The sequence below is a fragment of the Somniosus microcephalus genome, chromosome 24 (genome assembly GCF_052327205.1).
Source record: "Somniosus microcephalus isolate GS21.2 chromosome 24, FLI_Smic_1.0, whole genome shotgun sequence".
Taxonomy (NCBI): Eukaryota; Metazoa; Chordata; class Chondrichthyes; order Squaliformes; family Somniosidae; genus Somniosus; species Somniosus microcephalus.
In genome coordinates, this window is record NC_141010.1 from 13,598,849 (window position 1) to 13,611,785 (window position 12,937).

General features: G+C 37.6%; 1 protein-coding gene across 15 annotated transcripts in view; it reads right to left on the reverse strand.

Moving 5' to 3' along the window:
* The window catches only part of gpatch8 (G patch domain containing 8), a 150,224-nt gene that overhangs the window by 77,574 nt on the left and 59,713 nt on the right, over positions 1-12,937 (reverse strand). For 4 of the 15 annotated variants that reach the window (XM_085966235.1, XM_085966236.1, XM_085966232.1 and 1 more), the window contains 3 exons: positions 6,397-6,441; positions 3,694-3,761; positions 120-206 (listed from right to left, as the gene is read on the reverse strand). The exons of 6 other annotated variants lie outside the window; for them this stretch is intronic. In XM_085966235.1, the coding sequence (XP_085822361.1) occupies positions 120-206; positions 3,694-3,720 (114 nt within the window). In that variant the 5' untranslated portion in view covers positions 3,721-3,761; positions 6,397-6,441. Of the gene's footprint in view, positions 1-119; positions 207-3,693; positions 3,762-6,396; positions 9,159-12,937 lie in introns of those variants that run through there. 5 more of the 15 variants (XM_085966231.1, XM_085966238.1, XM_085966237.1 and 2 more) reach the window with 2 other exon arrangements.

Below are 12,937 nucleotides of genomic sequence, written 5' to 3' on the forward strand. Positions count from 1 at the left end.
GGCTTCACTGCTGTCACACACATTACTAATTCATTTTTAAATTGATGAAATTGAGAACAGATTAAGGGGGGCACTAGAGCTTCAGCACGGCAGAGCATCTGAAAATATCTACTCATTACCTTATACTTTTGCCGGAGTTCTTCAGTGTCCTGCTTTTCCACCTCCATAACACGGCGTCGTTCTGTTGCATCATCCGCATAATCAAGCTATAAGGAAAGAAAATAATTTGTTATAGTCACTGTGTAATTACAAAAAGTATTTACATTTTAGTAAAGTGGGTCACCAATATAAATGGAGTGATACAAAAATCAACACTTGATTCAACCCATTCTGAATGTGGAAAACATTCCTCGCGTCAAATTAAATTAGATTTTTTTAAGTTTACAGGACTGATTGATTTTATTTTAAAAAGTAATTTTATTTAGGGGATGAATGATACCAAATGTTGCTAAAGTACATATGGCATATCTGCCAAATGATTACCTAACTAATCTGTTCTATTCTTTCCCCACCCCCATTTTCACCCTTTGTAGGCATTTCCCCTCAGCTGCGCAATGATTCTGAGTTTGGAGGGGAAGGATGAAGACTCCTCTACACAATTCTGAGACCAAGGTGGGTGGTTCGCAGCTCCTCAGATATGCAGCAAGACCTGAACAACAATGGAGGTGTTATTCAAGGTGGATGATAGCCAAAATCAGCTTTCGATATTACATGCTGCTTCCATAAGCATTCCAACTAATGATCTCGCCAAGAATTGATGAAGCTGCTCTATAGGAATATAAACACAGATTCCAAAGATAAGCAAACCTGGGACCTGAAGTCAATCACCTGTTTGTCTGTCAGGCAATCAACTGCCAAAACTAGTGAACATGTATTTTTTCGAACTTCTTCCCATACCCATCTGTGATGGTACATGTTCAAATGGTTTAAAATCTTATACAGTACTACTGGATATTAGTTCAAGATGATGGATTGGCACAAGACTGTAATTTGTATAATTAATCATTTTAGAGCACAGACTTCAACAGCTGAACTTGTATTAAGCGGTGGAGCAGTTTTAGAATCCTAAAGTAACTCAATATTAGGGAGGGGGTGTGGAAATACAATTTATATTTCAGAGAGAATTGTCAAGAGTGTTTTACAAGGTAGGAGAGATAATGGGAATCAAGCAGGAAGGAAAACTGATGGGAGTGACACAAACATTAGTGGGTGGGCAGATCGAAAGCAAGGATGAAGACAGGAGTTTGGAAAAGCTTTTTGAAGTGCAGGGAACAGGGAAAGTGTCAAGCCAGAGGGAACTAGGCATAAGGTTTCCAGAGGACGGCCCAGTGACTGGAATAGCATTTCTTTTCTTTTTTTAAACACATCTTCAACTTTCATCATGACAATCAGTATAAATTAACCCCTAAGTGTATTGAATTAAAGAAAATATAGGACCACATAAAAATCTAAAAAGGATAAATTTCTCAAAAGCACAACATTTTAATTTCCATAACTGATAATTTAAAAGGTTGGTGTAAAAGAATCATTTCAATTCAGGGCAAATACTTACCCATTTTCTGACTTCCACTTATTTATTTTTCTGGAAGAGTTATAATTTGGCATCTCAACCTTGCAGAAATGTGTTTTCATTTTTTAATAAAATGAAACTTAACGTTACAAATAAGTTTGTGTCATGGGCTTATACGTTCAGTAGTATTTAATTTCAGCCCCAGCTATTTTTGGACGGCAAATATAAGGATTCCCATCTCAGACTTTTATAAGCTCAAGTCTCTGGCTTGCCTTTACTTTGAAGGGATTTGACAGTTTGCAGACAGACCACTAGATGGCGGGGCATGCTGGGTTGAGACGTCATGAAATTCTAATATTGATTTTTGACAACCAATCCATCAATATATAAAACTGCTGAAGCAGCTGATTTAATATTGACCCACGGTGATGTACTATTCTATCTAAATCACTGTTAACCCCCTGAATAACAAACGGTCTTAACATACAAAACATCTGTCTCTTTCAACTATCTGTACAAAGTGATTTACTCTAAATTTCAGTCTGGCCATTCCTGTTTCATAAAATCCAAATTTTGGATATCAAGCAGGAATGACTAGTACTACAAAACTAATCATGGATTTCTGAAACTAAAACATTGATTCTGCAATTTACCGAATACAATATTACTAAGGTACTAATCTAATAAAACATTTTGAAGCTACTGAAGTATAACATTTTACATTTAAAATTTTACACGGTGAACACAGCTCTCAGCAGTCAACTGCAAAAGCAACTTAGTATGATTAAAATCTAGTTAAGCGTGTCTAAATTATTCATGACACACAAATAACAAGCTGAGGGTTATAACCTATTCTTACTGGATAGCTCAACAGCTCTAAAAGCAGTCTGAATTTTTGCCTCAACTAACTTTTAACCTCACCTTACTGACCTAGTTTCAGAGTTCTCCATCTCATATGATGCTATGCGGTTTGTTACGCCTGGCTGAAATCCTCAGGGAAACTATAAATGTCAACATAGGAGGGTTTTTTATTGAGATTTCATGACACGTTTTTAAACTTGCATCTTAATGGATATCTTGGAGAGGAAAAAAAAGTATTTAACACCGAATGCCTAAATCTCCCTGTAATTTCAGCCAGCATCAACCCAGTGTGACGTCATGATCTGATGGCCAGTGACGATTCACAACCTCTCAAACAACTGTGAGCAGCTGGCATCAGTAAATGGAAAACACCAACTTTGAAACTTCTTGGAACCAGCAAATGAAAGGCTGCCCTTTGTATAAAATTAAAAATCATTTTTACTCTGGAGTTTCCTTTAACATATGCTCCCCTCTGTTGTGGAGTCTGGACTACAGGTGGCAAGCGTGATTTAACTTTTTAAACAGGGATGGGGGAAAAATATTTGCAGACAAGTTTTAGAATAGTGGTTTATCCTTTCCTTCATTTTACTCCCCCTCCCCTTTGAGCAAATAAACTTCTGGACTTTCTACCCCGCCCCCGCCACAGTTTGCCACTGTTTGATTAAGGTGGTGATAAATTTAACTGCAATGGCCTTAAGTTCATATCAAGATGGTAAGCAAAAAAAATTGCAGATATTGGAAATCCGATATAAAAACAGCAAGTGCTAGAAACACTCAGTAGGTCAGTGCACATTTGTGGAAAGGACAAATTAATGGTTCAGGTGCGGACCCTTAGAAGGGATGTGAGGAAACATCTACACCTGAAATTTTAACTTCTTACTGGATAGCTCAGCAGCTCTAAAAGCAGACTGAATTTTTACCTCAGCTAACTTTTAACCTCGAAAGGTCATCGACCTGAAACGTTAACTGTTTCTCTCGCCACAGATGCTGCCTGACCTGCTGAGTATTTCTAGCATTTTCTGTTTTACCTTATCTGTTCTTTCCACAGATGCAGACTGACATGCCGAGTGACTGACTGCAGCATTTACTGTTTTGTTTCATATCAAGATGGACCAGTTTTAATGAAAGCTCGAGGGGCTGAATGGCCTACTCCTGTTTCTATGTTCCTCAGGGTTTTGTGTTTTATTCAAACACAGAGAAGACAACCTCTGCAGGTTATAGCAACTGACATTGCAGTGTTAAAATTATTGAATAAGCACTAAATTCTCATAGAAAACATGATGCAGAATGTTTGCCATTATTTCAAGTCTTGCAGTTCTTACCTCCATTTCCATGCGGCCCATACCCATGACATCATACTTGACAATGATAGGAATGGGATCCGTCCTTCCTAAAATAGGAAAACAAGACAGTTGTAGCAAGTATAGCCGCATTTAGTCATAATTACTTGCTCAGAGGGTCTGGTGGGTAAAGATCTTGCCTTGGAGTGCAGAGGCCAGAAAGCTAGTGAACCAAACAAAAGCCATTCTCACAGCTTAGATTTTTAACAGCACTCATTCCAGGTTTTTGTACAGTAGTGAAGATTAGATAATACGCAGGTGCAATGACTGCACACTAATCATCTTTTTACTTAAATTAAAACAATGTGAAGAATCTACTATCTTCTCATGTTATCATTTGCCATGCTAAAAACTGAAGTTGCAAATGCACTTGATGGGTTAATATTTTATAAATGTAGTGATTTTAAATGCTTGAGTGCATAATTATACAGCCTGATTTAACTTCTTAAACAAGGTCAGGGAAAAAAATATTTGCAGACATATATTTTTAAACTGCGGATTTAGCTGATGTATTGGCCAAGGATTTATTTTGATTTTTTTTCCCTAACCAGAGACACAAATCTTTAATTGACACCATCTTAAAGTTTTCCTTTTGTTTTTTTTGAGGTGGCAGTGGAGGGGAGGGGTAAAGGAAGATGGCAAATAGGAAGAGAGTTCATAATCACAAGTTGTAGTCTTGAAGTTTTTATATAAACCTTGGCAGACCGACCCTTGGATACACATTCCTGATCTGGTATGGATATCTTGCATTTATTTTGTGACTCAGAAGACCACGTAACCAGCATTCACAAACAATGCAGCTCTTTTCAGGGTGTGTGCGCGCGTGTGCAGTTCCATACCAGATTGAATAGCTGTCCACAGAACAGTTTGATGTAACAAATTCATGGCTTTCAGTTTAAAATATCCTTGATGGATTAATGAAAACTGAGCATTGTGATAGACCTATAATTGCCGTGTACACCTTATTAGGTTTCTGAATGCTATCAATAAAGATATCAAACTACAAATAGCAATGAAGGTGTTTACTTGCAATTATTTCTAATATTTTGCACAGCGAAGGGGGGGGGAAATCACTAAAACAGCTACTAACTCAACAGAATTTCAATATAATTTTACAATCACATGGATAATATTTACAGACCCACAAAGTTGGATGCACTAATAGAACAAATGATTGAAGCAGTGGATGACTATGGTGCTGTTCTTTCCACGAGACTATATTAGTAAGGAATCCAGACTTTGCCGAACTGGGCCTTCATAGGGTTGGAATCAATGTAATTAACAACCCTTTAAAGTGAAATTTAACAAACCATATTACAGGGTTTAATTTTTCCAGGGCGATCGGGCGAGGAAGCAGCATTTTATCTGCCACTATTTAAGAATCAAGTTAAAGAGTAAGTTTACAAAAAGTATTCAAAGATTTGTATTTTTACTAGGTCCGATTAAGCAGTTTCAAAACACATTTTAATCTTAATGTTGGTTACAAATAAAGTATATACAGAAATCCTATGATTAGCTATTACCGATTCCGCCACCAGAGGCTGCACTTTATACACATTTGATAAGGTTGGGCTTAGAAAGTGCTAAGTGTTTACTTCTCCCTGCATGCAGGGTTTTACGGTCAAAGTGCCTGAAAGTATTGTGCTTCCAAACCTCAGTCCCAGATATCCAAAAATTAAAATTCAGCTATCAAATTTAAAATTGAATACAAGCCACAATAGCCAATGTATAAACTGTATAACGCAGCAACTTGCCCACCATCACTAAAATACTTTCAGGTTTTAGACCAAATACACTGATGCAGGAGTCTAAGCTGTGAAAAGGACTTTTTGCAAAGAAAATTAAACTTTCAACAGTACTAATCAAACTATGTTTAAGAGTCATACAAATCTTTAATCCACTCAACCAGCCAAACAAAGCAAATGGGACAGCCTAGCACTTTACTACCACATATCTAAGTCAGAAGTACACACTCAGCAGCTGTTTGCCGAGCTGTGACAGAACAAACTACTTACCTTAGATGCTCAACTACTTTAGAGAAATACAAGCTGGTTTCTAGATGGCAAAATGGTGTAATTTGAATTATAAATAAAAATTTGCAGGATTTAACCAAACAATTTACAGACACATCTCAATCAGCCTTACTGATTTTTTTTAAGGTGCAAGCCAATTTACAAAATAGCATATTGATTAGACACTGGGTGCAGACTTAATCTGTACAAGACGAATACTACAAAAACATGGTGTGTTATAGAAGTCATTGACTTGTATAACGTATTTGGGTGCATTGTGAAGGGACTCAGACTAGGTTGCTGTACAGATTAAGAATGTAATATTCCTCATACAATTATTAGTGAAAGATTTTATATTTATGTTTATTTGCAGTAGCAAGTGCAAGTACCCAGCAAATGGGTAAAATCAACTCTTGGACAATACTACAAATTGATATTGAATAGATTTGAATTTTTAAGTAACACAAACAACAAAGTCTCTTCTCAGCATTGAATCCCTAATGGACAACAATTAACACTCAGGACAGATGCATTTTAAATAATTTTACTAAGAAAAAAGGTAATGAATATCAAGCAGCAGAATGAACGCTAAACAGAGAAGGAAAATAAGCCTTTTATATTGGTGCACTGATGACAAAGAGGGATAGTAATTCAGTCTGAAAAAAAAAATTACCACTGCTAAGTTTACCATCACCACAACATCTCCAGGATCAAAATGCTGTAAAAAAGAAATACCACTTGTTAGGTGGGAACAGTGAAGAAACAAGCGTTGTTTAGCAAAAGAGGACAGCATAAGGTATTAGTGAAGACAGGGGCAGCTTCAGCTTGGCATACAGCAGGATTATGGCCCATTCCTAGCAGCTATTTTCCTGCCCCATATTTCCATTTCCTTTTCTGGCAGTATGTAGGGAGGTAATGTGGCTTTCTTTTCATCTCCTGTTTCTAAGTACACTTTCACTCCATGTTTGCTATTTGAAGGATTCAAGGTGTAAAATATACTCAAACTGAAACAGTAAACTCTAAATCCAGACAGAAATACATGGCCAGATTCTTCATCAGCAACCGCTTCAGAAAAGTTTCAACTATTTTGATGAAAAGGTACCAAGAGTTATATCATGTTTGCAGCTGTCGAAATATGACACTACCGGCTTTGGACCAGATATTAGTGCTGCAGGCTTCAGCTTTGGAAGTCAACTCGGCTCTCAAGAAAACCATGGTTACCTTTTTGATATAATCCTGTAACTATATAAAAAGAGAATGTGTCTGACCAACTATTTACACAGAATGATCCAACAACAGCTTGCATTTATAATACCGCCTTTAACATAGTAAAATGCCCCAAGGCGCTTCAAAGGAGCTTTATCAAACAACATCTGACACAGTCACATAAGGAGATATTAGGGCAGATTTCAAAAGCTTGGTCAAAGAGGTAGGTTTTAAGGAGAGGTAGAGGGGTAAGGAATTCCAAAGGGACCTCGGCAGCTGAAGGCACGGCTGGCAATGGCGGAGCGATTAAAATCGAGGGTGTGCTAGAGGCCGGAATTAGAGTAAGTTACAGAGATAGGGAGAGGCAGGGCGAGGCCATGAAGGAATTTGAAAACAACCATGAGAATTTTAAAATCGAGGCGCTGCTCAACTGGGAGCCGAATGTAGGTCAGCGAGCACAGGGGTGATGGGTGAACGGGACTTGGTGAGAGTTAGAATATGGGCTGCAGAGTTTTGGATGAGCTTAAGTTTATGGAGGGTGAAAGGTGGGAGGCCGGCCAGAAGTGCGTTGGCATAGTCAAGTCTAGAGGTAACAAAGGCATGGATGAGGGTTTCAGCAGCAGTGAGTTGAGGCGGGGCAGAGTCAGACGATGTTATGTAGGTGGAAGTAGGCGGTCTTAGTGATGGTGGTCAAAAACGACACCAAGGTTGCAAACAGTCTGGTTCAATAACAAAAGCGGTTAAGAAATTTTTACCAAGTTGCATCTTTCTTACTTTACTTGTGGATCTCTTGTTAAAGTGATTAAGTTAGATGATACACATTGGCCCAGAATTTGCTGGGAAAATAGCAGCGCGCTTAATGCACGTGCTGTTATTAGTGTAAATAACCCAGCAATTTGTGAGGAAGAGATACCCCGTGATTTACAAATCGCCACAAATTGCTGTAGGATTTGTGCCGCTCCGCCGTTAGCCTCGCGGAAACAGGAGCCTGCCGTCAACCTCCCCTGTGTTTCAAGAAATTGCTGCAATTGCGCTGTTAAAACAAATTAAACTTACCACAGAAAGGTAGGACTGGTACTTAACAATGTAAGGGCCCTTTTAATGACTAGATTTATGTTCCTGCAATGCCACTCAACCTCTCTGGCATAGAAATGGAACAACTGAAAGCGTGGAGTCTCATTCCTGCAGGTAGTAAATTTGGAGGATTTAAAAAAAAAGTTTACTTTTCCTTTCTCTCTTCTTTCTCTCTCAATCCAGTATTTCTTCCCCACTCTATTTCTCTTTCCATATCTAATTTGACTCTAAATCACCCCATTTCCTTCTCAGCCATTCCAGTTTATTTTTTTAATCCTTAAATCTCATTGGTTAAGGACTAGACTGTTGGTGTCGTCGCTCACCAAGGTTGCAAATGTCCCCTTGACCATTCACTTCCACCAATTTGCGGAGCAACATTTTTTCCAAGCTGAAGGGCAATGGTCCCTTGAATTTTATTTTGGATGCGCGGCCCCTTTAACTGGCTGCGCAGCACATGCGTGGTTTTTTCCTATTGTAAAGCCGGAAAGCGGCCTGCGCAGGATCGCTAGACAACTGCGCAGCCTCGCAGCTTAAAGGGAACATTGCTGAAGGGTGACCAAAAAGATCGAACAGGGCACGCCACAAGATGCCCTGCTCCAGCAAATTCTGTGCCAATATTTTATAAAAAGACAGGACAGCTACACCATGTAATGCAGTGTATTATGCTGCTAAGATGAAACTGCATTCCTTTAAAGTCCTAAAGTCTCTGTTCAGTAAACACAGCCTCAGAAAATTGCTTGGGACGGGAACAATGGAGATGGGAAAATGCTTGTAGATTACAGGCTTCAGGTCTGAAGCACTCAGCGATTGTGTAACTGCCTTTCTTTTTTTTTAAATGATTGTCTTGCATCTGTAAAAGCATGTCTGGCGTGTTATAGAAAAATATGCACTAGATGCAATGTTTTGTATATATGCAAATCTATGTATAAATAGATATATAAATTATATTATATATAGAGCAAGATGCATCTTGAGCAAAAGGTAGCTATTTCCATCAATTATAGTCAGAAAATAACCAATGCTGCTAACTTTTAACGAGAGTATGCAAGGGAGTACACATAAGCAGAAGAGAGGGAATGTGAAGAATTATCTAATGCTGCTACATCTATGAACATGAAACCATCTCATTGTTCTTGACCTTCAGCCATTTTAGTTTTCTATGGTGTCGGGGGGGGGGGGGGGCGGTGTGTGGAGCAGAGAAAGGTGAAGAATAAAAGATAGATACTCAGTGACAACTTTTGCTTTTATTAGTTGTTCTTTTGCTACTCACCACTACAGATGTATGAAATATGGACATATAAAAGCAATTAACAAATGCAAACTTCTGGCAGACTAAACAAAGCAAACACTAGACATTGTATTGAGAAAGTTAGGTGAACAATTGTCACTACGCCAATGTTGGTTTCACAATCTGACATTCAACTATGAGACATCAATACTAGGGAATAAGATTTCAGAGTTCAACATAAAGCTAAAAAAACAGTATTAATTGTGCTCCAGAGCTCAAAAAGAACCAGCAATGAAGGAAATACTGCTGTTGACTTTTCTGAATACCAATCCAAATATTATTCACATTTACACTGGAAACATATTACCATCAGCAGCACTGCTGGAGTCAAGTGCAAAAGTACACATTAAAAAATAGCTTCCCACTCTCTCCCTTTCAGATTGACTCGGTACTAAAATGGTTTTGCATTGTCCAAAAAACAAAACCCAGTTTAGATTTTGGCATCTAAAACAAACTCGATAGGTATTGTGCTTTAAAAAAATTATGCAAAACACCAGCTTTTCAGCAAATTCACCCCAAAATCTCAAGTTCTGCTATTAACAGCAGCGTTGCACAATACCTTCCACATGATGAGAGCTGAATTCAAGCAAGTTGCACAATTACAGTATCAAGGGAGAAGCTGCAACCCCTCTGGGAAGAGACAGTGCCATTACAGAGTGGCACCATTGTGGTTCCTACGGAAAAGTTGACAGAATCTTCATAGACGGAGGTGGCAGGCTCAGACTGGCAGTATCTTGCAGCTTGCTGTGGACTTTGATTAACTGTTGCTGTATACCTCCTTAGTCTGAGTAGCCTCACTAAGATGGTTGGCATGCTCATTGCATTTGGCAGCGTAAAAGCATTTATTGCACATTTTCATTTCAGTCTTGCATCATCCACACATTTAAACAGGTGAAACATACAGGTTGTACACAATTTCAATCAAAAGTGATATACAACACAAAGCAAGACCCAAAAATTAATGAAACAGGACATGAGCAGTAAAAAAAAAATGAAATTCTCAATGAGCATTATGAATGCTCCAAAACTACTTCATATTCACAAAGCTGGAAATGTAAGCAACAGTGATACACCTCCGAAAAGTGGAAAAGGCAGCTCTAGCCTTTTAGTATCAAAAAACATTGATTACAAAAAAAGTTAGAGGCTATTCATTGTAAAATGTATGCCATACAAATTACAGTTTAAATATATATTTTTTTGCTAGTACCTGTACAACATGCTGTGTAATGAATAAAACAGTGCCTTTTCCCAAAGATAACTATTTTGAAAAAATGGTTAGTGGAATCTTCTAATGGAACCCAGTACCTGACTAAGGAACGATTAAAAATTTTGTTGTTGTATTTTTTGATTTCTGGAATATTTTCACTTGGGTCCAAAGAAAAGGACATACTAATCCAAATCTACCCATTTCCACAAGGATCCTAAATTTGATGAAGAAAAGATAGTTACGTTTGGCAAAGCATTTAAATTATGCCTCAAGTCTTTCTTCCTTGCCCCCTCCCTTACAGCTTGTAGTCCACGAGAGAATCTTAAAAAATACTGAAATTTTTATCTCATATCCGAGTCACGAATTGCACTTGTGTGATAACTTTAAAATCCAAGTTCATTATTTTATTTGTACTTCAAGCAAACCCTGTAAATGATTCACTTTCCTAACATTTTTAAAAATAAGACTACATTACTATAGCTCTCAGAAAACTTAAATAAAATAAATCTTTCCTCAGAGTAAAGTACGTTTAAAGTTTTATTTTTATTAATTGCATGGCAAAACATTTTGTCACTGTGGAACGATTATCCACACAAACAAGTTAATTGCCAAATTTATAGTTTTTGCCTTTTCTGTATACAAAAACACAAGCACAATTTTTTTAATATGAAAGGCCTAGCAATAAATTATAAAGGAGTCTGAGCATGGGGAGAAATTAGCTTGATGCAGCAAAAGCAGTTTTCGATTGAGATAAATGTCTCTTTATTGAAGGCCGCTAAACTCCAAACGGTTACTGTTATTGGTGAAGGGTTGCAATACATAAACTCTGTTTAACATAGGCCACTAATAAGAGTATTGGTATGTTCTGGAGTTGATGTTGCGCATGTACCACTTCTGAGCCTTTAGTGATAATACAGGAATAACTGCTTTTGTCCAGCAACCCTGCCACATCAATCTGAAATCCGACAATACTGCTCAGTTTTTCACTTTAAATCCGATTATTTATCTAATCACTTGACAAATGACACCCTTTATCATTAAGGTTATCATTCTGATCAAATACAAAAGAAATGTATAGTAGAAATGTTTGGTTCTAGTACTGTAAACTCCAGTCAACAACTGTCAAATCAGACAACAGTGTGTGGAAACACACTACAGCTTACCTGATTAACCTTTCTGCAGTTATCCCCAAAACTACACAAGTAGTCGCACTTATACACTTTAGAAGGCACCAACTTCCCATCCTCCCCAATTTACATCTTACATTGCCTTCCTTCAGGTGAATCGATGGTGCCTTTGGGCTTCATGGTCAGTGCCAATGTGGCTATATTATCATCCAATAGTAGTAATCCTTGAAGTGATGCCAGATTATCGATTTTCCTTTCCAACGGAAAAATGCTCCATTACCACCGTCAGTAAGATTCTGGTTAAAAGCAGCACTGCAACGAGTCTAGTCGAAAAGTCAGCACTGTGATGCTATTAAGCAAAGTCTATTTGTAAGTACTACATTGGTCCAGGAAGTACTCACCCAACTTTTTCAAAGCAAACCTTTGTTTAAGATAACAAATTGGAGCACTTGCATCTGCACTTTGCTGACTATCTTCATATGTAGTATTAACACAACTGCAATATTTATTCAGATATATGTTTGTGTGCATGCACGCTAGTTTTCTTTTTAAAAGCGTGGAAATGTTGCATACCAAAATTATACATACTTCTAACAGATATAACCTATTTGGGGAGAAAAGCAGAGAGCATTCACTGGTATACTTTGTTCTTTTAACGTGTGGCCAATACTAGAGTGAAAGGGTACTTAGCAGAACTGAAGATGAACAGGTTCTCAGATTTTTTTTAGCAGCACTTTACACTACAATCAATTTGGTTAAGTTTTCCAACTTGTCCTGAGTGATGCTTAAAAGGAGTTAACAGTAATAACTAGTATTACAATTCCTTTGTACATTAAATGGACCTTCCATTACACGACAGCATCTTGCCAATTCTCATACCTCCCCCACAAAGTCAAAAATTAAAATGGATAGTTTTTGTTTTAGTGAGCAGCATAGAATAAATGCATTTAAAGACATATTGAGGAACAGAGCAAAAGCAATGAATGCGTTACATTTCTATATTACACTACAAAAGCCATGTGCTTCACCATATAAATTATTTTTGAACAATAAGTCATTATAATAAAACACTACGCTTCTTGGCTAGTCCTGAGAATATTGCAGGCACTCCCTAGACAACATAGGAATAGAAATGTTTAAAATGATAACTAATGAACGTTAAAACAGTATCAGAAGTCACTGATTTTTTTTTTAAACAAAAAGGCACTGCCCAAGTACCAGATTTTCTAATGGACAAGGGTCCCCATTACGTGAAACGATGCCACTTGAGCACAGCCTCACTATTAATAATCAATGGTGGAACTATACTAGC